Raw genomic sequence first — 25,070 nt, forward strand, 5'->3', positions numbered from 1 at the left:
GGCCCTGCTTTGTGCGTTGTGCTGCACGGCCTTTGATTACATATTAATCATGTCTTTGTGCTGGCGATGTGCTGCTGAGACATTAGCTTTGATTAGCTATTAATTAACGTCTCTGGGTAGACATGATACCGGCATCTAGAGGATAACTGCGCGGAAAGAAACTGTGCTCAAAAACAAACAAGCCCAGCAAACAAACACACAAACAGAAACATTCAGACACAGTTGTTTTGATATTTCAAAGGTGCGTTGTGTTTCCTCTTCCTCTTCTTGTGTCCTCTCCAAGATTTCTCCCAACAAATCAAAACAAATTATTCATGCTGGATGCATGGACTTCCTCCCAGGCCTGTCAGTATTCTCTTTCTTGTGGTAATGACTGTGTTATTGGAGCGACACGTTGCTAACTGATGTTTCTGTTGTTCAGATTTAAGGAAGCGTCCGGACAGCTGCGGGAACAGAAGTGAGGAAGAGCCGACGCCGGAGAAAGACGAACAAGAGGACGATGAAACCAGGATGTAACCTTTAACGCAGGAAGTAGGAAAAAAAGTAGACACGTGCGCTTCTACTTACAGACATATTTTCATAAAATACCGCCCTGGTGTCCTGTGTCAGCCCTGATTACTTTGCAGTGTAAACAGGGATATAAACACAGACATCTCATCATGAGAGGATCTGTGACCCGAGATTATTAGATTATTACAATTTGCACCAAGGTGGCTATTATAATTTTTCAGTGTATTAAGTAAATGCTTACAGGAGGAAGGCACTGTTAAATAAAGGTTTTATATCAGTGTGCTGTATCTCATGAAACATAATAGGTAATCACAGTAATACCAGATTATCTTTTAAGACTTCACAAAAGTCTAAAAGACTTATTTTTTAAATAATATTTCTAATAATAATTAATAACAGAATTATTTTACACTGGCACATTATGGACCAATTTACCAAAATGCTATTTTTCCACGTTTAACTAAGATTAAATGTGTGATGTACGTGTGACTCAGAAAAATGAGGCAGAGATGCACCCATAAAATTTCTTTTATTTTTTTTTCTTCCCACAACAAAATGTCTACAAAAGCGATAAAATATAGAATTTAACAAAAATCACTTCAGACCTTCACATTGTATGTACATCTCAAAGGAGGACTCACTAAGGCCCCTGCATAGCTCTGAACTTCAACCCCGTCTGATCCATCGATTGTGGGTGTTTGTGGCTCGCTATTATTGCAAATGCCTGCATGCACACACACACACTTTCATTCTCGTGTGAAAATGAAAACTCAACAGTAGAGCTCATGGATTAATAGTAGAGTCAGAGTTCAGAATCCAGCAGAGTTCCCACCAAAAGAAAAAAAGCATAAAATGTAAAAACGGTTTGTCAGTGTAATCAAATACACATTTTCCTTGGAGTTCCCCTTTTTTGATTGATTTCTCAAGTAAACTCACACAGTAAAGCATCTACGCCCCACTCTGCCAATCCTTCCTCTCCTCACTAGCTATGGCACTTTGAAAACAAACAAAATGTCTCATTTTTTTGTATTTTTTTTGTTTTGTTTTGTTTTGTTTTGTTAGTCCTGTGTAAAAGAGGTTCTGCAGCCCAAGTACCTTTTAGGTTTTCGGTTACAGATTGCTACATTTTGTTTTTATTTGCTCTTGCTGGGACGCAAAGACATTCTAAACAATAAATTAACAATTTTCAACACTACTCCAATTGCACACGTGTAATGCATCAAGAAAGTTTACAAAGCATTGGTAGAGCAAACATCGTCTCACTCGCTTTTCTGTCTCATACACTCACTCATACACACATTCACACAGGTTTTCTTAGGAAAGGGAGAAGGAGGTTTGGAGTGTATTTGACTAAGTGTAGGAAATGCATTTCAAACCAAGTGTAGTAAAAATGTCTGCGCAATTTGTCCGAGTCGTCAGGAAGTCATGGCGACTGCTTTTGTTGTGCGCTCTGTGATGTCGTTCTGTGTTGATGGAGTGGTAAAGGCGCATGATGCGTTCAGCCCCTCACACTGAACAGGCTACTCCATAACATTCAGAATAGATTTACCCTCCCCACATCGATCCCTCCCACAGCAGGTTAAGGGTCTCTGATCCGGTTCAATAAGGCCAGTTCAGAAAGGGCCGTTCACTGGCTGGTTGTAGCAACTCACACATTCAAAGGTTGAGAGAGGAAAAAAAAAAAAAAATCATTTTAAATCCAACGACAAATTTTTAATTTCGTGTGTATAAATTAGATCATTTTATTTAAAAATTCTTTCAGCTTGTGAAAAAAATTGCTTTGAACTGACTTATTGATACGGAATTTGCCCAAAACCCATTGCCCACCCTGCCAAAAACCTCTCCCACGAAACCCACATTATCATGAGAAGAGAAAACACAAATAAGCCCCAAATGTTTCATTGCAATGAAACGTCATGCAAATAGAACAGAACAACAATAGGCTAATAGTAATAGAAGAATAGTAGTCATAATAAGAACAATAATAATAGTAAATAGTAATAAAATAAAAAATAATCTTACAATGCAAACATGACAGTAGTAAATGCCTCCAGTTCTTATTGCTACAGTATCTTACTTACAGTGTTGCGTTGCCACTCGTTCTTGCCAGCACATCCCCCCTCACAACCCCATCCCACCCCTCTGATTCACAGTCTAACGAGGGAAAATAAAAACATCACACACAAAAACTTCATATTCAGAGTTGGAATTCACTGTCCCAGGGGTTGTCATGGTGACACTTGAATCACAGCTTACTAGTGGACTTCCCTCTCTGTCCCAAAAGCAGCAAAATAAGCGGTAAACATTGGCGTACAGTGGTGACAAGAGCACACTGACATATAGTAGGCTATATATATTTTTTGTGTTTCTCTTGTGCTATTTAACGATGCTTGTCATATAGTCTGGGCTCTAGGGAGATTTGGACAGTGAATTCATGCTCTGTACACACATACACACAGACATACACCTATCAAAGCCTTGTCTGGGCAGATTCCGTTTCCACCATACGTTGGCGGCGTATGCCTTTTTTTTTTTTTTTTTTATCCTAAAAAGTTATTCTTTTATAATTAATAATTTTTTTTGTAAATTTGCAAAAATATTTAAACCCTCTTTTAATGCAAAGTCAGAAAAAGAGCTGCTCCCTGAGAGATGCTGTGTAGTGCATCGAGCCTTAATGAGCAAGTGATTGTCTTTAAGAGTCACCGGCTTCTGATCTGTGGTCGGGTCAGGGGTTCAAGGAAAGATGATGGACTTCGGAGGAAATGGACGGATGTGAACAGATTGCTAACGGTTAACATCTGTGCTTGTTCCCCCAAACTGTCTACGTTGTTTCGTTAGCCGAATGGGAAAAAAAAAACATTTACAGAAGGCTAAAAACAAGGATGGTTCCTGTCTTGTTAATGTTAACAGATACATTTCTAGTCTTGACTGTGTCTGTGCCTACAGGAAGTCGAAAATTTGGCCACCGTGCAATGAACATTTGCAAACATCAGAAAACCTAACAGAGGTCTCACGTTTTAGTGCTTCAATAACACTAGATCAGAGTCCACTAATCATAGCATTTAAAGTTGAGGTAAAAGTGCTGTCTTAGATTAAAAGAAAAGAAAAAAAAAAAAAAAAAAAAGGATTTCAGCAAAATTGACATTTCGTCCAAAACATGTGATTCGGTAACAAACTATAAAAGTACCACCATGATTAATTCTGTGCTACTGTTGTGTAGAGGGTTACACACTCATTTTGAAAGGGAGCTCTTTAGCTGTGCTGAGATTTCTCATAGTTCATCATAGATGCTAAACTAATGCATACAGAGCATCTAGTGGCTAAAACATGTATCCTCAATGATTTTTCAATTTGTTCCATCACCTACAAAGACAGAGATAACAACACGCATAGATAAATGACCATTAAAGCCAGTGTGATTTTACACAGTGGCCAAATGCTAATCAACAAAATGCAGAAAAAGCAATAACAAAATGACAACGTTTAAGTGCTAGTAATTATGGAATGACTAGGAAAACAAACAAAAAGTGATTGTCTATCACAACTTCCTGTATACATTGTTAATGCAGATTTAAATGTTGTTAAAGATCATCAGAGGTTAATCTGCATTTCTTCACATCTTTCAATCAGTGCTGTTTTATGCCCTAATCCCACAACACATTGTGCCACACTGAAAACACTGCGGAGTCTGTGGTAGAATGAGAACCATCCATAGAAATGATTGCTAGACATAATCGGTGATCGAGAGTGAAATATAGTGCATTCTAGTTAAAACTGCTACCCTGTTCTGACCAGCTGAAAACAGGAAGAGGAGGAAAGGAGACGAGTAAGATCAGAAAGGCAGTGTGAAAGTTATTGCTCTTTAGAGAAAGGGTCCTTTGTTTTTCACAGCTCAGAGTGATTAACATCCATGGACTGGATTGTGCAAATAGTGATTGGAGGGATGAGAGCGTACAGCGCTCATACAGGTTTTATGTGATTGGAAAGTTTTGAATTTAAATTCAAGTCTGTTGTGATTTTTGTCACCTTTTTTCAGTGGATTTTTTTTAAAACACTTTTTCAATGTGATTTTAATCCACTTGTGTCTGCCAAGAGCTCATGTCAAGGTCCTGATACATAAGAGATAAAAGGCAGGGTAAGGGGAGTTTGGGAAGAGATGTGGGGTTTATTGTGAGGTCCTGGTTTCAGATTGGTTGTTTCTGGTTGATTGTTCGAAAGTAGTACAGCTTTTATTGGACGTAATTATTGCAGCGAGACATAAATGATTGATAGGATGGCAAATCTGCCAGATTCTTTTTCTTGCAAAATAGAATATTTCTGTATATATCTTCACCTTGAAAAGTAGTAGCCATTATTTTTTTTTTAAATCCTTCATATGCTCTCTTTACATTTCTATAAGTTCTGATCAGAAGGATGTCGTACCTTCCTTACATATGAACAAAATCCAGACAAGGCTTCTATATATCAACGAACCCAAATTGACTCCCAGTTTTTACCCAGTATTCTTTTACAAGTTTCAACTTTACAAATTCTGTACACAAGAAACTATCAAATAAAATTAAAACACATAGACAAGGTATAGTCAGCCGCAGTGGACTGCTGTATATTTAAATTAGGACTAACTTATTTTAACAGAACAAGAAGTAATACTGGAATCCGCTCTCCACTAGAAGAATATCTACAATAGCTTCTCTAAATCCATAGTTCCCTCCCCCATCCAGCTTCTTCAACTTCACAATGTCTTCATGTGAAAAAAAATATTTTTACAAAAAAGATTTTTTTTCACGGTTAAATCAAATTAACTCACCCATTTTTTTTTTTTTTTTTTTTTTTTTTTTTTTAAAGATTGATAGCTTAAATTGTTCCTAGATGTTTTAAAGTCTGTACATTTCTGGTCAGTCACTTCAGTTCAGGAGACGGGTGGAAGCCCCACTCAGGTCGTGGCTTGGGGGCGTGTTTCGTTTATATATACATTCTTCAGACTGTATCGGTGAACAGGATGGGATAAGTGCTGGACATTCCTAGTATTGTTGGCGGTAACTCTAAGTTTCTAGCAGATGATTCCTCACCCACCAGCCTGAAATGTGCTTGGGGGAGCTCGGAAATGTGTGGTTGCCATGATGGTGACACAGCTGCGATCGTCTCGTTGGACGGGGCTGTCTTGTTTTCTTGGTCCTCTGCTGGCGCCGTTTTTTGCGTTTGGACCACAGGCAGTCACTTGGGCATGGCCATGGCAGAGTTTGGGTCAGGGTTGAAGAGTTCTTTGTAGAGCGGAGGGAAGAGGACATTGACTGTTTCTGGGTGGAGTTGCTGGAAGGCCTGAAGCTCCTCGGTGTGGAGCGTGCACAGGGCTGACAACGTTGGGATTCGGCTGATGAGCTGCCAGACGAAAGGGGGAGAGACGGTCAGGGACAAGGAAATTTAGACCGACAAAGTACAGACAGGGACAAGGTTAAAAGTCATTGTTTTTTCACATGACTCCACCTGTCCTTGAAGACTGTTTGTTTGATTTGTCTGCCTAAGGATGCATGTACTTTCATGTACTATGTCGGTATGACTTATCTCACAACAAAGGCTTGGCCTACCTTTGCCAGTGCATCTTCGTCCATGTGGTTCTTCTGCATAATGTGTTGCAGAGCAAAGTAGATCTTCTCCTGGAGCTTCTGGACTTTCCGCGGCTCCATCAGCCATGGCCGATCTGAACAGAGAAAAGTGTTGATTGTTTTTTTTTTGTGTCAATAGTTGGTTAACACATGCTGATTACAGAGCTTTATGTAATGCTGATGTGGCGGTACAGAACAGTAGAAATACATGGACGTAAGTACTTTGACTGTGCTTATGCTGCTTGAAACAGGCAAACAAAACCATCAAAGTGCCTTCAATCTAAGCACTTAAAGTCCACGAACATTACTTCCTGTGTCATAATGATGATAATAGGAGATATACACTGACCTGTGGAAATTAGTACGGCTGCTGAGAACAGAGCGATCTCCTCCTCTGTTAGCTGCAGTGAACACAAACTCTTGGCAAAGTCAAACACGGCGCTCACTAAGTCATCACAACCTTGGAGGGAAGCACAGACAAGGGCAGACAAAGAGAGAATTTCATTACATTTATTCTGGTCATGTACCTAATAGGGAAGAGAAGGTTTTTTCTATTTCAGGTTTTGCTTTTTTCCTCTGCTACTTTCATTTTCAACTGGCCTTTTTCCTTATTCATACCAAGACAAAATGCACTGGTAGTAATGTCTTACCTAGAGCTTTGAACATCTGCATGCCTCCGTACTTCCCTTCAAAGAGCACAGTGTTGTTGAGGGGGTTGAATGCCCTGCACATCCGCACCAAGACTACTTCCAAGCATCCTGGAAGAACCAAAGAGAGAGACTGTTTAGATTTTGAAGCTGATATACTCACTAAAAGGCCACGAGAAAAAGAAGCCAAAAGACTGGACTGGCGTTGGCTGCCCCGTCGACTCACCTGACTTGAGGAGGAGGATCTGGTCGTTCTGGCACAGTTCCATGAACCCTGAGATGCGCTTGGCGAACTCCACCACGTACTGGATTGCATGGGTGATCTGGATGGCACACTGCTGCCACAGTACGTCTCGGGGCTAAAACCAAACATCCAGTTTAGTGATATGTGTTCTGTACTCATGTAGTTACAGTATATTAATGTCAGGAAATGAAACTGCATTTTATTATTGCTATGACTGACACTACTGTGTGACTATGAATGTGTTTAATTTCCATTTTTAAAGGGAAAAACACGAGCTCAATTGAATTTGAATCTCCACTACTCAAAATTGAAGTCCTTCTTCGAGGCCTGATGAAAAGTCGTTTCGAAGCAGCGCACATTAATGGCCATTGATGCATCGAATGCAGACGCGTAAGTATCAATGAAGTACATTTCACCTCTAGTGTGGTAGCAGTAGCTGAAATTTAAAGTAACTACTACTACAAGTAACTATGATACATTTTGTAGGATTTGAAAAAAAGATATAGAGGTACATGGAACACTGTAAATGTAAATGACACCTTCTGTACATGAGGGTGGTGTCATAACAGAACACCTCACCTTGCTCTGGTACATCTTGACCTCTTCATAGGAATGTGTCTGCCAGGCGAGCTGCTGCAGTTCCTCTGTTGTGTACTGACATGTCTCCAAGTGGGACTTGATGATATTCTGAGCAATACGGTCTGGAAGACAGGATTATTCATTTATTTCTCAATACCCCATGTTTATTCATGTATTTGATTTATACATTGTACATTTGATAAAGCAGTATATGGTCAGGGCATTCAGTCCTGGAATTTACACAACATATCTATACATGTGTTTTGCACATTAGGTGCTATAAACCCTGTATGCTGAACATTTTGAGAAAGACACATCGCTCTCCAATTGCTACTTATTGTGCCATTACCTGGAAGGAGTGCTTATTTTATGCTAATAGTACAAGTTAACTAAATCTCAACTTGTGCAATGAGACTGAGCTGTACATACAATAATATGACACCTCCTCAGCTACCTGTATAAGCCTGTCTGATCTCCTGTTCTGCTCTCAGATTAGGACTCTGACTCAGGTTCTCTCTCATGACTACTTTGTGGGTAATCGCTAGTTTTTCTTTTTGGATAATCCAACGTCGATTTTAAACGATGAATCAATCTACTGTATCTGTCTGACAAATAGAGGAAAATCTCGTGCAGTGTTTACCCAGCTCTCCCATGCTGACGTTACTGGGCCCCAGCTGACTGTCCTGGTAGCCTCCGTAGCTGAACAGGTTGGGTACTGGCGTCAGGTCGTACACCGGCTCCTGCTTAATGTGCTTCATGCCCGACATGTCCAAACCTGACTGGTCTGGAGACGGCTGGGTGGAGTCCATCCCGTAGTAGCCCCCCGGGACTCCGCCTCCATTCCCGTGGCCGCCTTTGGGTAGCTCAATGACGTGACCATTGGCATAGGTGCCCCCGATTTCATGGTTAAGGGTGGACAGTCCGTTGGTTAAACTGGACGAGTAAACACGCGCCAGAGCTTCTGCTTCGCCCGTCTGCTGTTGCCGCTGCTCCTGCAGTCGTGCCTGGTGCTTCTGGACCTCTGCATACAGGCTATCACGTTGCTTCTTGGACATGCGGCCAAACTTTACCGCTGTATCGGGACAAAGTACAATTTTAAAATATTAAAATTCTGCTACTTTTGTGTGCACGTTAACGCATCATAGATATGAATTGAGAAATACTGGACCTCACCATCTCTGGACATTCCTAGGGCGAGACATTTCTGCAGGCGGCAGTGTTGGCAGCGGTTGCGGTTTGTTCTGTCGATGAGGCAGTTCCTCTGGCGGGGGCAGGAGTAGGAGGCATTGTTCTGCTGACTCCGTCTGAAGAATCCCTGGTTACATGTCAACAAAGAAAAACATGCTTCAGACACCCGTAGAGCTCAGACTAACTATGCTGAATTTATCAGCATGAGCATAATAAAGTAGGCTTTGATGAAACAAGATATCACGCCTCACCTTACATCCCTCACACGTAATGACTCCGTAGTGGATACCTGATGATTTATCTCCGCAGATTTTGCACGGTATAACTTCGATTTGGGCTGTGAGAAAAGTGAGAGGACAAAAAAAGAAGTGCTTTACAAATCACATTTTGGACTCCGCATAGACTTTTGCTGATTACCTCGTTTAGTCACCTCACAGATGTTAGACCTCAGCTGGTGGTCTAATTTGAGGTTAAAAAGCGGCACAAAACCTGGTTGGCTGTCGGACCTGATGGAGCTTACAATAAGTCTGCCTATTGTACTTCTGTGACTTCAACTTCACAAGGGCACAGTGACATTTGGACATTCATTTATGTCCTTGTAATAGCTTTTTCTAATGACTGGGACATCGAGGACTGCTTACATGTACACCACACACACACACACACACACACACACACACACACACACACACACACACACACACACACACACACACACACACACACACACACACACACACACACACACCTAAGTGACAGGACTGTGTGTATGTGGACTCTGTGTGTTACATTTGAAGAATAGACCCCTGCAGGTTTCAAAGGTTGGCCATAATGAGAAAAACTGAAGGACCACACTTGCTCTTCAACTGTGTCTTGTTCTCGTGCACACACACACAGACACACACAGAGACACACACACACACACATTGAGTTCTCCACCTTAAATGCTGTCTGTATTTAACTTTTCCTAATCTATGAATTTACTAATTGAACTATGTTACTCACTGTGTATTGGCAGCTCCATGTACAGTCACAACCAAAGGCACAAAATAACAAAAACAGAAACTATTTCAGCACACAGAAGCACCTTTCAGGGGTGTTATCGAACATGCTTTCCATGATGTAAAGAAAGAGAAAGCCGCAGTTCCTGTTAAGAGATATGACATGGATGTAGAGGTAGGGCAGGTATGCTGCTGAGATGGCACAGTCTCTATAAAGAGATTAGACCGCCTATCTAATCCGAAATTATTTCCCGACGAGCTGGTTCCCTCCTCTGCTGAGCACTGGCTTAACCACAGCTGAAATAGCCGTTCACATATAAGCTCCTTGCATATTCCCATCGGAAGCAAATTGTGCAAGTTTTATGAATGTTCAGAGAAGTTAAGAAACGGACGAAATCACAAAGCAAATCCACATGTCTGTGTTTGCATGAATTGTGCACCTATTGATCCCCCTTACGCACATTTAAAAAACCTCGTGTTTCCATATGCATGTCTGTGCATGGCTGTAATATGTATGTGTGCACACTGAGGTGCAGTTGAAGTGAGTTTTATCTTGTTTTTTGTTCATTTGAGCATGTGTGCATGCTTTGGTTTGACCGAATTGTTTGTGGGTATTTAATGTACAGTTCGTGTGTGTGCATGTACGTGTGCGCAGAACGTCTGGCGGAATGAGTTTGCACTATATATATAATTGGATAATCTCTTGTGAGGATCAATGGAGGCAGTTCTGCAGGTACAGACAATCACTGCTATGTATAAACTTTTACCTGCAACCCAGGGAGTCTGACCACGTCGTGATCAAGTGTTTCGTTATCAGAAATGTCATTGGTCAATGTCATTTCTCTTAGTTGTTAGAGCTGCACTGTACAGAATTATGTATGTTCAGAGATACTGGAGGGAAGTTTTACTGTGCTCTACCAAAGTCTGAGTTTAAGGAGCTGGTGTGGAAACTGTGTTGCACATACACTGCGAATGGCCTTTCAATGATGTAACAGACATCTAATATCTGCAGTTGAACTAAAATGAAAAGTAAAATATTCACATATTCATAGTTTCTATATTTTTCAATAGGGGAGAAGGAGTCTATGTTATTTTAAGAACTTTTAACCAGGTAATTGAACAATTTTTTTAATATAGAAAAACCATATGAGACACAAATTGTTATTCAAAGCAAAGTATTTTTTATATATTTTCAAACATGCCTGGAGGGGATGTTTAAGTTCCTGCCTTAATACACTGATCTTCAGTGATGCTCTGCCAGTGCCAGCTGATTCATTTGAATCATTTGTACTGTATTCTCTTCACATAAACCTAAATCTCGTTTGCAGAGACACAGTTCAAGAAAATGATAAATGAGAGATAGTAAACAAAAACCTTAAAACTCTACAAATGAGCTTGTTATAGACACTTTCATGGTCATTTCTTTTTCCTCTTATTCATTTGTTCTCTTGACTCTCTGCCCCCTGGTGGCTAACAAGAGGCATAGCATTTATAAAACCTGGCGTCCAGCGTGCCCTGATCCTGGACTATGTGCTCTCCTTCATGGCAGTTTCACGATGCATTGCTGTTCATATATTCATAGTTGTCATCAAGATATGAAATTGCCTTTAGTCCTCTTGGTTGTAGTCTACGTACAGTCCAGTAACTGCAACCCAATAGATCATTGTGTTCACCACAGTAGGTTGTCTGAGAGTGACTGACCGAGAGATGAAACGACAAGCTGTTTGACTTTGTGCTTAAGGTAGCTCACGCTCTAAGTTCTGGTGCTGCCCAACGTGTGACCCATTTTCACCGATTCTCGGCCAACGGCCTCCAAACTGGGTCAGAGCAGAGCACTGGACTGGGACGACACACAGACCACATACACAGAGCTGTCAATGAACGCGGCCTGTAACACGCTATTTATAGTGTGTAAAACAGGTCAGTTGCACCCGGGGGCCGTTATCAACAGACCACATATGAGCAATAAACAGAAGACAGGACAACAGTGTCTCAGCCGTGCTTCTTGTCGTCTTCATTCTTCGCGCTCACGATCCTCTTTGTGGCCGCTACTGTTTGTCCCGTACTTTTAGTCAAACTCTTTGATTGAAATGTTAATCAGAAAACAAGTTAATCTTCATGGGTTTAGACAATCTGAATGTGTTCAGCCCACACCTGCTGCTGCTGTGTGTGATGTGGATATGCATAGTTATTATTTTTGTAGATTTTTAGAATAAGCTCTTTACATTTTTCCACCTCAAAGGCGTGTGTGTTTACTGTTTCTCTGCAGCGATTACATTATATCTCGACTGTATTTCTATTTACCCCATGGGAAATTGTACTCCTCTTTGTATCACGTAATTATGCCCAAAAGAGCATGGGCGTGTGGGCATGTGCATTGTTTTCGTGTGTTTCAGGGACGGTTTTTGAGTGAGCGTTTCACTTATAAGGAAGACGCAGGAAAAGATAAAGTATGTGTACATGTGTGTGTTTGACAAAGTGTTTGTGAATATGTGTGTGTGTGTATGTGTGTGGGTGTGTGTTGTGTTGTGTTCATTGCCAGTGGGGACTGTCAGGTAGGATATAGGGAGATGGTCATGACAGCATTGCTGTTGCCAGGGTGACCACCCACTCGCTGCACTCGTCTGGCTGTCACAGCAATGATGTGCTAAGCTGTCACACGCTTAAAGGAAGTGACGTCATCGGTGTGCGGAGCCAGCTCAGTGTATCATCACTGCTCGTCCTGTCGCCCTCTCTCAGCAGCGGAGGCTTTGTGAATTGTTTACCAAAGGACTCCCACTTCCACATCCAGGCAACAATACATGCCGGCTGCCTTGCTATACTTTAGGCACAGTGGTGGATTATACATGTAGCAGAATTAAGATGTGTTTATCTGTCGGGTGTTTAGAGAAATCTGTGTTCTTTTTGTCTACAAAGTTGGGATGTACGATAAAACATTTTGGGTGTTTGATTTTATGCTTTCACATTACACAACTAAACTCGCAGCTTTAAAGCTGCAGTACAAGTGAATTACTAAAGTAGAGAAGAACTTCAGAGAAAGGAGTTTATTACTCCTATTCTGCTAAAACTCACTTCACTGACATCCATTTTGCAAACAAAAACTGTTATGGAAAAAGCCACTCATTCCTGTTCCCGGGGACTGTTTCGCTTCTAGCTACATGTGTTTCACTGAGGTGGATGGGACTTATTTCCAACCTGACTTGACCCAGTCGGAGTAGAGTGACTGACAGCGTCCTCAGCCAGGCGAGAGCGTGAGTGTTATCCTGAGGTTATTATGTAAGAGCGGGACTGCAACGCTGGCGATTCCTCTGCTAAGAGGAGATCAGGCCTGCACAATCTCTTGAGAGAGAAAGAAAAGATAGAGTGAACTAACTCGAGATGAATTTCACAAAGAACAAGGCAAAGATAGTTGCTGTAATGTGAGAGTTGCACACATGCATGTGTGTGTGTGTGTGTGTGTGTGTAGCTGGTTGTGGCCATGAGGGCTGTATTGCGCTGGCACATGTGTTGTGATAATTGATTTTTAATGAAGTGAGGATCTCCTGTGTATTTCCTGGGCTGGCCCTTTCTCTAAATAGAGTCCTAATTATCTACATTGCACTGCAGAAAAAAAAAGCAGCAGCCTTGCACCGATATCTTAGCAATATTTCGGTCTAAAGCACATAAGTATCTCACACACAGGGTTGCTGGGGGCTATGCATACATGCATACACACAAAATTAAATGGCTATTTAACAGGCTGTCTCTGTCTATACTGACAATGTAACAGCAAATTAAGCCCACTAGGTGTTGCTCTACATGTTTAGTGTGTGCGTGTGCGTGTTTCCAAACGGCCAGACTGGACATGCATGTTTCATTCATTCAGCCTGCGGGGTGGGTCGACAACAGAGTGGTATCCAAAGCAGCACACAGTATTATGCAGTAGCAATAATACACTAGAGGTTGGTGTCGTACTATCACAGTTTATGGAACAGTTGAAATCACTTTCTATCGTAACTTTTGCCAGTGTAAGCCACTTCAGAAATGCAAACACGACTCCTACTGTAGTCCCAGGGGTTGATTTGTTGGGGATGAATGTGGGTGGTATCTCCACTTCATTAAAAAAAAAAATATGCATAGCTTCTTCCCAGTTAACTAGATTTCTTCTGGGAAAATGAAGGAGATCAGCACTTTACCCCCCACCACTCCTTGTTAGAGCTGAACAACTCTGGCGCTGGTTTTAGATGTCTATACACTGTGAATTATGCTATCACTGTTCGTCATCCACTCCACTTCAGTCTGTTTGACTTTTTCATTCGTCTCTGAGTGTTCCTCCTCGTTGTAAGTGGCTGTGTGACTGGGAAATCATTTCAGTTTCTGTATTTCCTGATCTATTTCCATCTCTCAGCGACACTGTCTTCCTTGTCTCATAGAGCTTAGAGAGGAACAAGCTTTTTTTTCTCTCTCTCTCTCTCTCTCTGCCGATGATGAAAAACACAGAGAAAACTTTTGGTGGAGTGATCACTGAGTGGATTTATGCACACAGCTGGGAATAGCTTATAGCGGTGCTGCTTGGGTTATTTCCCCTGTGTCTCCTGTCATGTTTCCACATCATACTGTCCCATTAAAATCAATGAAACCCTGCCACTGCACGTGGTTTTCAAACGGACTTCAGCTATGGGCTGTCATACTTTTCTCTCTTTCCTGTCTGTTTTTACTGTCAGAAACATCTGAAAAAGAATATACTGAGGAGTGGCGTACTATCTGCTCTCCTTTTTAATATATATAAAATAGAATGCATTTTACTCACTTTCATCTGTCTTCGATATGTTCTCTTTACTTCTCTTTGTGATTCAGACATCAGCGTACAGTACTGACATTGTTTGTGAGCCCTGTGGTCTTCGGGTTTAAGGCACTGACTATGTAATTACAAACTCCGGCTAAAGATCTGTGTTGCATGTCATTTCTCTGTCTTTACAGCCTTTTCTACAATAAAGGCCATTTGTTAAGTGCTTAAACATTTTCAGTACTCAGTACAGGCAGTTGTGGCTGGTGACAAATATATTTAAGGTCCATTTGTGCTTTTTCTTTTTTATTTCAACAAGGTTGAATTCTTATGATCCCATCATTGCCGCTTGATCGGTTGCTTTTATTCAATGTCTTCAGAAACCGCTCGTAAAAATCAGCCGAACTGCGACGTTTATTCAATTAATCTATTAATCAGTAGGAAAATAATTGGAAACCATTTAAGTCAAACTTCCAGCCATTCTTTAGATTGTTTTCTTTGAGATTTGGATCAATTTGGTTTTTCACTATTTTCTTACATATTGTAGATCAAACATTTACTTGATTAACTGAGAAAATAAAATGTAGGTTAATTGATAATGAAAATAATCTTTAGTTTCAGCCCTGAACAGACAGCAGCAGCCAGTGATTATCACTCCTGACTCGAACCTGGCCTGAACATCTTCAGTGATGTACTCTAAGGTGACACAGCCCGGTTCTCTTTGTTTGTACAATCTGCTGGGCAGTGTGTTATAGTAATAATCATAATGCCATGCAGTGGGCCCACCTACCCTCCCCCACCTCCATCCCCTTCTCCTCGCCAATCATGTCTTTGTCCACTTTGTAATATGGACAGTCACACTGTTGCTGCTGAGCCTACATCCGCTACCCCGCACCTCCGCTTTTCCCATCAGTCTATCCTCATCAACCCCCCCTCGCACACTTTGCCATCACACACACATACACGTACAAACAGTCAGAAAAACAGTCGCTCTTGCCCTCCCCCCATGCTGTATGTCAGAGGGCATGAGCTTGTCCAACTTGCCATGCGGCCCCAAAGCACTCTGGGTAATTGCTCAGATAGCAGGTCTGGGATCAGCTGCGGTTCGCTCATAGAATATTGTGCCGCGCCGTGATTGGACGCCATGGCGAGGGAACAGAAGGGGGCCACTGGCTGTCATCCAGCGCATCGATTCACATGCGCAGGCACACACACACACACACACACACACACACTAACATGCACCCTAACATGCACCCAGAGACACATTCAGACAGACAGTCAGACATGCTTGAATGCATACATTACTGCAAACCACTTTTTTTTGTTAAAGCAGACTTTACAGTATGATTTTATGCTTGCATCCCCTACCCCCCACATCCTACCTCCAACACACACACACACACACACACACACACACACACACACACACACACACACACACACACACACACACACACACACACACACACACACACACACACACACACACACACAGAGAGAGAGTCTCCCGCCCAGTGCAGCATGTGTCCTCAGATAGATAAGAGAAGAAGGGAGGCGTGGGAAAAAATCCACAGGGTAAACCAAGCCCCTGCCTGCACACACACACACACACAATCTGCATTTTCAGATCTGCTTTTCGTGGTCACTGTACACACACACACACACACACACACACACACACACACACACACACACACACACACACACACACACACACACAGAGGCACTCACACTCGAACCCTCTGGGTGACCTGTAGGACCCTGACGGCCTTTGACCTTTCCTTAAGGACTGAGAGAACGCATTTGAGTGGAAGGAGCAAGTCTGAGTGTGAGAGGCCTGCATCTGGTCATTACCATCCTGAAATCAGCCATGAGAATGCACACACACACTGAGGCGCTCTTGCTGTAGCAAACATGAAAACACACACACACACACACACACACACACACACACACACACACACACACACACACACACACACACACACACACACACACACACACACACACACACACACACACACAGAGTGTATTAAGCCCGCTCTCTTTATATATTTATTTTCATTTCCTGTCATGCTTTTGCCCTCACGTTAGCAGATGCAATGTGTGCACACTGAGCTGTTAAAACACTGAGCAGCGTTCGTGCTTTATTTGGGTGAAGGGAATCAGTGCAGAGGAGAATACGTTTACACATCGACTGAGATCCCGTCGTTTCATTCCCGAGATAAAAAATTATATTTTGTTGGCGTTGGCCATCCTCCCATAACCTCACTCGCTCCTCCTACTATGGTGTTTCTCTTGAGTTTAATTGTAGATGAGTGTGTGTGTGTGTGTGTGTGTGTGTGTGTGTGTGTGTGTGTGTGTGTCTTTGAGGGGGAAGGGAGAGGAAAGGTGGCTATCCCAGTGTGTGGAGCGACAAAAAGAAAGAGAGGGACATCTGAGGAGAGACAGACAGAAAATTGCTTTCAGTTCTTACATAAGGTAGAGGAAAATTCGCCCTCGCATCCTTTATCGTGATAGTCGGTGGTCAGGCAGATAAAATCAGGAAACAGGAACATCAACATAAGTGAGGCTGAATGGACTTTAAAGCATTAATGAAGAGAGCAGCACTTAGTGTGGATAGCTAATAGAATCAAATCGCTGAGAGAAAGATGGAAACTGAGTCTGTGTGGATGATTTCTTTCAAATTCAATTAACATTTTCTTCCAACTCTGATTGGACATTGTTAAAATTGTTAATGCATGACCATGTACATGAACTGGAAAGGCTTTAATATACTGTATAGACATGTCTAGACTTATGCCTACATGCAATGTAAGTTTAGTGCGGAGCAGTGGTGCACAAGTGCTTTAACTTAACCAGGTACTTTATTCTTATATTCCTCTCTATTTTAGAAGGAAATACTTGACCTTTCACTCCAGTGCATTTATCCGACACCTATAAAGTCTTTTTAGATTAATAATTTTGCATGCAAAGCATTTTATGAACAAATAGGATTCACTGCAACACATTAAACTACCCAACAGTATATGAAAAAACATAAAAAATATGTTTACTCATTACTGCCTCAAATAATGAAATTAACTGGTCTCTGAAAGTGTGTAGTCTGCATTATGAATACCTTAAAATTTTCAATTTGTGCTTCTCTTAGTTTGCTTTAAAGGATTAGGATGGTTATTTTGCATGTCGCAGACTTTTTAGCCAAAAATCTGCTCATACCTTTCTGCTTGCAGTCTCCCAAAGCGTGCATTTTAGGTTATGTAGTACTTTTTCCAATTCTCTGATCATTTCAAATTAAATGTTGCAGTTATAATTACAACTTTTGTTTGTTTACATAACACCTTTAAAAAAAAAAAAACAGAACGGCTCAATGTTATGCCTGCTGGAGTAAAGACTTTTGCCCCAATGCTTCTGAGTTTCTCAGGAGGGAAACGGGCCGACTGATTGAGACTGAACACGTGAACGAGTTCCCGTTTGAGTTCATGTTTTAAAAAGGTTCAAATGCCCGTGTGTGTGTGTGTGTGTGTGTGTGTGTGTGTGTGTGTGTGTGTTCAGTGTGTCTGTCTGAGTGAGTGTGTGAGCATGCACATGTGTGATTGTATGTGTGTCCTCTCCCAGGGATGGCCGCTAATAGCTCGCCTCGGGCAACAATTTAACTCAGCCTAACAAGGTTCTCCCCAAAGTGGCCCCAGGGGCATCTCTCACAGAGGCAAATTGATCACAAAGACTATCACACAGCTCGGCTCGGCTCGACCCAGCCTGCTCTGCTCTTCACCTGCTCTCTCTCTCTCTCTCTCTCTCTGGTGGGATGATTGAACAGAATGCGTTATGAACATTAAATCGCAGTCAAGAGAGGGAAAAAGCAGCAGCAGCAGCAGACGTCTTGATTTCATAATTGCATTCTCTTTGTGAATGGCAGGAGACCTCGCGTCAACAGCCACTACATAGGACACACACACACACACACACACACACACACACACACACACACACACACACACACACACACACACACACACACCGAGTTAAGTGAGATTTCTCAGGATTTGGACACAGTGAGAGAGAGAGAGAGAGAGATGTGGAGAGAAAGAAAGGTAGACCTAATAAGAGTCCCTTCAATGAGATTACAAGCACTAAAAAAGGCTAATCTTTGTCATTAAGAAAAGATGCCGCAGTAGGCTAAGTCATATTATAGGCTTATTGTAGCTGGTGTGTGTTATTCACCTGCCAGCACTGAACACCTTCACAGAGTATCTGCCTTTTCGCAGCTAAAGGATCACCTCATCTATCATCTTTACACCTTTACTGTAACTGTGGGGAGACTAATTCTGCTTTTTTTTTTTTTTTTTATGTAAAAGTAGTCACTGTAAAAACAATACAGTATCTACAAATAATCAGATTTGTTACTTTTTTTTATAAACTATTAATAGCAATTCGTCATCAGAAAGTTAAGTTTTGACGAAATAAGAACAACAGCTTCGCTATAAACTTGTGACAATTTCCTAAAGCCTGAGACGTGTTTTTTTTTTTTTTTATCCTGTAAAGGAGCATTGATAATATGCCTCTTTATGTGTCTGCATCTATATGATTATATATAAAGTCGAGGCTGGAATGTTACACTGATACTTGCCTTCAGTACTAATCTGCTTTGAGTGTTAGCTAAAGTCTAATAGGTGGTTTGCAAGTGTGGACTTTGGATGTGACTATTACAGGTGCCGGTGTTATTCATTGCTGAGGGCAGCCAGTGTGCGAGTGCCATCTGAGGACAGGATAGGTTGTGTCTGTGTGTGTTTGTGCCGGTGCCAGTGTGCATGCAAGTAAACACAAAGTAATGGTTTTCACCACCCTCCCTCGCCGTTTCGCATACACTCTCTTGTTCAAGCGAACGCGCACACACATCCACGATTGCACTATTATATAACTCTTAAGTCTTTCTCTCTCTCGCTCTCTTACTTGCCCTCTTTTTTTTTTTTCTTATCTCACTCATTCACTCACTTACAGTCTCCCTTCTCTCCTTTCTGTTTGTTTTCTATTTTTTTCACCTCATAGATTCTTAATGCGGATCATGATCCTACCAAAAAAAAAGTCCAAAAAAGGGGACACGACTTCTTTCAATAAGTGACTGAACCTGATTAACTAGCCAAATTGCTGCATTAATTCAGTAGTAGCGCAGGTGAACATGCTACCTGACCTTGAACTATCAAACAGTGCACCCGATATCTCACCACAAAACCAAATTGGTTATGATAGTATGATAATTCCTGCTTTTGATATAAGCGTATATTTTTATAAAGCTATCCCTGCAATGATATCTTTGTCTCTCTGTTCATATTTTACTCGCTTTCCGTGTTTAATAAGCGCAGTCACCCTCTTCCCCCAGCTTTTACTTCAATGTAAATCGGAGGAAAATGTGAATATTGAATATCATTGTGCGTCCACTGAGACACGCTGCCTTCATGGATGAGTAAAACTGACAAAACAGAAGGAGCTGTCAGAGGACTCTGTGACTTCAAGGCAGATTTAGAGTTTAGGAGTGGTTCAGGCTGAAATCCCTCCCGGCTAAGATAAAGTGGAGACACAAACTGAAGCGTGCCGTATAGCCCACGCTTTATGTGTAGAAAGATTTAAGAAAAGAGAGAAAATTGACTGAGGAGGGAAAAACTGTTCGCCCAGACTCCCCTAGACAGCCGCGGAGGGATAAAACCAACATGGAGTGCATGCTGAGCGCATGCTAAACAAACACGGACTATGATAGCGGCTCAGTGGGACCACAGAAGGGCCATTCAGGCCACACACACAGCATGGTGGGATGTTTTTAGGAGAGGGCTTGAAAAAAGGTCCGGCAGACACCTAACGCTGCTGCCGGACCATTGTTCAAGCCCTCTCCTAAAAACATGCGAGTATCTTAAGACAGGTGGGAAATGAATCCTGAATGTAAAAGTGTGTGTGTGTGTGTGCTTGTGTGTGCTTGTAGGTGTGTTGCAACAGCACTCTGGTGCTAACTCAGTCAGTCAGTAGGGCTGTGTTGAGGGATTAACAGCGTGGCCTGCATGGGCTTGGGGTAATCTCTCCTCTCTTCTTACATAACACCGGCCCATTAGTCAGCACAAACACATAATAAACAACACAATCAACAACAACAGAGCTTGACAACAGGCCACAGATGCACCGGTAGCGCCGCAAACCAGAGATTCATCCGGGCCAGGTGCCCGCTACTGTGTGCAAGAAGTGATTTCATGGCGACAATGGAAAACTGATTTGGTGGCAAATAAGATGGTGTTTCTGACTAATGGGGCAACTGGTTTCTAAATGGGTTGCCTCACTAATGAGTGTGAATTGTGTCCGTTTATATTTTGGTTTAGTTGTCCGTTGTTGATGCCGTTAGCGAAATTGGTTGCAAATGCACTTCAGTCAGATTCAGATGATTTTTATCATCTTTTATAGGACAAGCTTTAACATTTTACTTTAACTCTCTATCTAGCATTAATAAACACTATATAAACATCTATTAAATGGTGCGTAACTCCCTTTAATGTAGTTCAGAGCAGATAGGACATTTATTCAAGTTCACTATTTTTCATTTATCGTCTGTTTTTACACCAGCCTCCACCTTGTGGGTGCTCACAGGAGTTGTAGCTGTTGACCAAACTTAGAAATGCTAAACGCTGTTGCTGTTGTAATGTTTAAAAAAAAAATAGGAACAAACATAACAAAATTACTAATAAATAATCAGGAGCTGTAATTATGGATGCAATTCTAAAAGGTACAGATATTTCAACATTAAATGTAAAACTGAAGCCAACCGAGTTTATGTGCTATGGATTTATCTAAACCGACTGCTTCCGCTGGCTTTGACTAAAGATTGATCCCGGGATGCTTTTGAACTGGACAAATCAATGCTCACACAAGCCTCCAAAACAAAGCAGGATGGGACTAATTCTATTGGCATGAGGCCTTCATGCGTGGTATTGCAGCTGTTTGTGTGTCCGTGTGTGTTTTCAGTGCTTTCAGCTTTTGTGTGTGTGTGTGAGCTCATGCCATCTTGCAAGGTAATGTAAATGATGTCAGAGAAGCCGATAGACGAGAGTTGTCGCAGATGCCTGCCGAACATTTTCAGTGGTTCCTGTCCTCTTCTTTTGCTTGTCATCACCTTACCACTTAATTGTCCTCTCACACTCTCCCAGTTCCTGTCATCCTATCTTTTCCCATGGCGAAGGAGCGTGGGAGATTGTGATTGACACATATCGCTAACAGGAGGAGATCAAATGGCGCTGAGAGCCCCTCCTCCCCTGTTGCTCCGTTCAACGCTGAACTCTTTGACCTGTCTGACCCGGGTGCATCTATGTAGTGTCAAATGCTCTTACGCTTTTACCAATAATACAAAGCAGACACGGGCTAATGGGGACTATTTTAAGGATCACTGTGTAAATAGGAAACTATTGACATGCAGAATACGTGTGGACCATGCCAATTCATGTTTGTGTGATGCTGTAAATGTATGCAAACACCCATATGGTTCCAAGTGTGTAGGTGCATTTGGCTGTTTTTAACAGATCTCAGTGGAGGCACTGAGCTCATATTGATTCTAACTAAATGAAACATTTGGTAGGAGGATGATGATGATGATGATGACTGGCTCTGATGTGCTTTGGATACAACTTATTTCTCTGATTTATCTGACATTTAATTAGAGTTATTAAAATAATTATTCAAATAAAAATAGACTAGAACAATGGACTCATTTTTGTTCGGGTTGTTATTTTGTCATTTATTGCCAATTTAAAGTGTTTTTTTGAATACTCAAAAATATATTACCCCTGTCACTAATATCTCTTTGTACACCATTTTTTTTGCTGAGTTTCAGAGGAACACCATTCAAAGCACAGCATCACCATGTTGCTGTTGAAAATACAGATATAATTATGCTGTTTGTAACAACCTACACAACACTAAGCCATATTGGAAAAGACACACAATGCCCCATTTTCAGAGATGCAAAAATGCCCCTGATGATATTATTCTGTCTGTTATTTCTCGGGCTTCTCCGGGCCGGGCGATGGGTGACATCATCTTCAGTCAGGGCTTCAGGAGTTGTGGCTATTGTTAAATGATAATTACCACGGCTCATGAGGGGCCTCTATTTTTTATAACCTTGTGGTTGTGAGCACATTTCTGTGTAAGGGCAGCCGAGACTCAACGCACATACACGCACACACACACACACACAGATTGGGAGTGGGGGCCGCACGGCCCACACTGATTTAATTCTATCTGACAAAACCCTTTGGGGCGTGCAGAGGGAGAGAGGAAGATGGGGAGAGAGAGGGAGAAAGAGAGAGAGACATGGTGAAAGAGGGGTGAGAGAGACGCTTCAGGGGCCTCTTCTGCCAACCACGGCTATAAAGTGAAAGCAGGAGCTTTCGGTATACCCCCCAAAGCCTCCCGTGCACGAGAGTGGTCGCAAGGCCCATTAAAATGTGGATAAAATACAAGGTACATGACAGAGGAGTTTGCCATGGGATTAGAAAAAGAGAGAGAAAGAGAGGAGGGGGTGTTTGGCCTTCTCATGTTTTTTCTTGCCCAAGGTTTGTTGGCCTAAAGCTGAGGCAGCAGATAGCTTTATATGACATTCAAAGACAAAAAAACAACAGGATAGATAGATAGATAGATAGATAGATAGATAGATAGATAGATAGATAGATAGATAGATAGATAGATAGATAGACTTTAAAATTATTCTTGTTTATAATTATAATTAATAATCATCTTAATGACAGGAATATGTTCACTAATAATGTTTGCCAGCCATTTAGACTACCAACAGTCCAGTGTAAAAAGTCAGTAAAAAGTGTGTGTTTAGGTTAAAGTACATACAAGCTGTATTTTTATTTAAGAGCACATAATTTTTCCCTGATTATTGATTATTGAGAAACATATTTTATGTTTTGTGTGAAGTTCAGATCTTCTACAGGTGGATCAAAATTCTCCCAACAGTTTCTCTCCGTTGCTTCTCCGACTTCATGTGGCACCATTTAGACCTCCTTTCTTTCAAACTAATTTGCTTGTTTCAAATGGCAAATGGCAGCACAGGGAGGTTCAGCAACCTTAAACAGATGACTGATTAATTAGAGTTCGAGATCGTCTCGAACGAGTGTCGCAACTTTGCGCCAGCGATAATTGCACAACGCCGAGAAGAGGAAAAAGAAAAAGAAAAAGAAAAAATCCGAAAGCACTATAAGCTGATAAGGTTAAATATTAACTCATGTGTGCTGTACCTAAAATACACTGCAAATACGTATTATGGAGAAACGAAAAATGCATTTTGATTATGCATTTTAAGAGAATTTAAGTGCAAGGAAAGGCTTGGTCAGAGTGAGATGAGCGGTGTTAACCTGCGTGCGTGCGTGCGTGTGTGTGTGTGTGTGTGTGTGTGTGTGTGTGTGTGTGTGTGTGTGTGTGTGTGTGTGTGTGTGTGTGTGTGTGTCAGACTGTCAATGTGTAGCCAATCTGTGTGTGAGTATGTGCGCACAGAACGTTATTGACATTGAATTTCAAAATCCTCGGCGCGGTGCAGAGCGTCACGGAAATGGGTTAGTGGAGCGCTTGAAAAGTAGCCTATCCCTAAATCATTCAATAAAGTTGATCACCAATGCATAACTGAATAAAGTTTTTTTTTTTCTTATTAAATAATCTGATCCGGTCTGGTGGCAGCCTATCCGCGACTTCCGCTGGTGTGGAGTGGAGCTCAAACGATTAAAGCTAAATATCATGCGCCACTTTTAATTTCCAATCACAGCCTCAAGTGGCCTTAGGCATGAATTTGCAAAACTGCAGGCCACACACACACACACACACACACACACACACACACACACACACACACACACACACACACACACACACGCAGAGGGATGCAGATAAACTTTTAAACAGTGAGGTGGTTTCCGAGATATCCAACCACACACCCTGATTTTTAGATACATGAAACATCTTTGCAGCTAAAAACTCCCAGAGCAAACTTTCAAGGCCAAATCTGTGCTGAAGCTTGTCGTGCTGTGTGCGTGTGTGTGTGTGTGTGTGTGTGTGTGTGTGTGTGTGTGTGTGTGTGTGTGTGTGTGTGTGTGTGTGTGTGCGCGTGTGTGTGTGTTTAGCGGGATGGAGCGTGGGGAAAGTGCGGCGGTATTTGGAGAAGTGGGATGGTCTTACCTCGCATCGTGTTGGCGTTGCTGGAGCTGGTGCTGAGGCTCGCTTCCCAAAGCAGCAGTCATGAAGAAACAAACATAAACACTTAAAAAGGGGGGGTTGCGGGGGGGAAAAGATCCTCGGTTAAAAATAACAACAACAACGAAAAGAGTGTCGAGTGTCTGCTTCGACGTCCACTGGCTGCCCTGAGTGGAAGCGTCTCTGCACTAAAAGCATCCCAGACCGGGGCGCAGGGAGGCAGACTGAGGTCGGTCGGTGCGTCGGTCGGTGCGCTCTGGTCGTGTGGCCGCTTTTCTCATGACATCTGCGCTCTCACCTCTATGGGAG

General features: G+C 41.9%; 2 protein-coding genes across 2 annotated transcripts in view; one reads left to right on the plus strand and one right to left on the minus strand.

Annotated features, from left to right (window-relative positions):
- trpm6 (transient receptor potential cation channel, subfamily M, member 6) overlaps window positions 1-1,705 on the plus strand; it is an 18,793-nt gene extending 17,088 nt beyond the window's left edge. Inside the window, exon 40 of the mRNA XM_069699725.1 lies at window positions 422-1,705. Coding sequence (XP_069555826.1) covers window positions 422-516 — 95 coding nt within the window. The 3' untranslated portion in view covers window positions 517-1,705. The remainder of the gene's footprint in view (window positions 1-421) is intronic.
- Window positions 1,021-25,070, minus strand: rorb (RAR-related orphan receptor B). The gene is made up of 10 exons (XM_069699727.1): window positions 24,747-25,070; window positions 9,023-9,108; window positions 8,757-8,898; window positions 8,224-8,655; window positions 7,584-7,705; window positions 6,987-7,119; window positions 6,764-6,871; window positions 6,463-6,573; window positions 6,096-6,208; window positions 1,021-5,889 (listed from the first exon to the last, which is right to left on the minus strand). Exons 1-10 carry the CDS (start codon window positions 24,751-24,753, stop codon window positions 5,725-5,727), a joined length of 1,419 nt encoding a protein of 472 aa, XP_069555828.1. The 5' UTR covers window positions 24,754-25,070; the 3' UTR covers window positions 1,021-5,724.

The sequence above is a fragment of the Brachyistius frenatus genome, unplaced genomic scaffold, assembly GCF_029030835.1.
Source record: "Brachyistius frenatus isolate BFR_SWC_R1_liver_20210118 unplaced genomic scaffold, ASM2903083v1 Contig_31, whole genome shotgun sequence".
NCBI lineage: Eukaryota > Metazoa > Chordata > Actinopteri > Embiotocidae > Brachyistius > Brachyistius frenatus.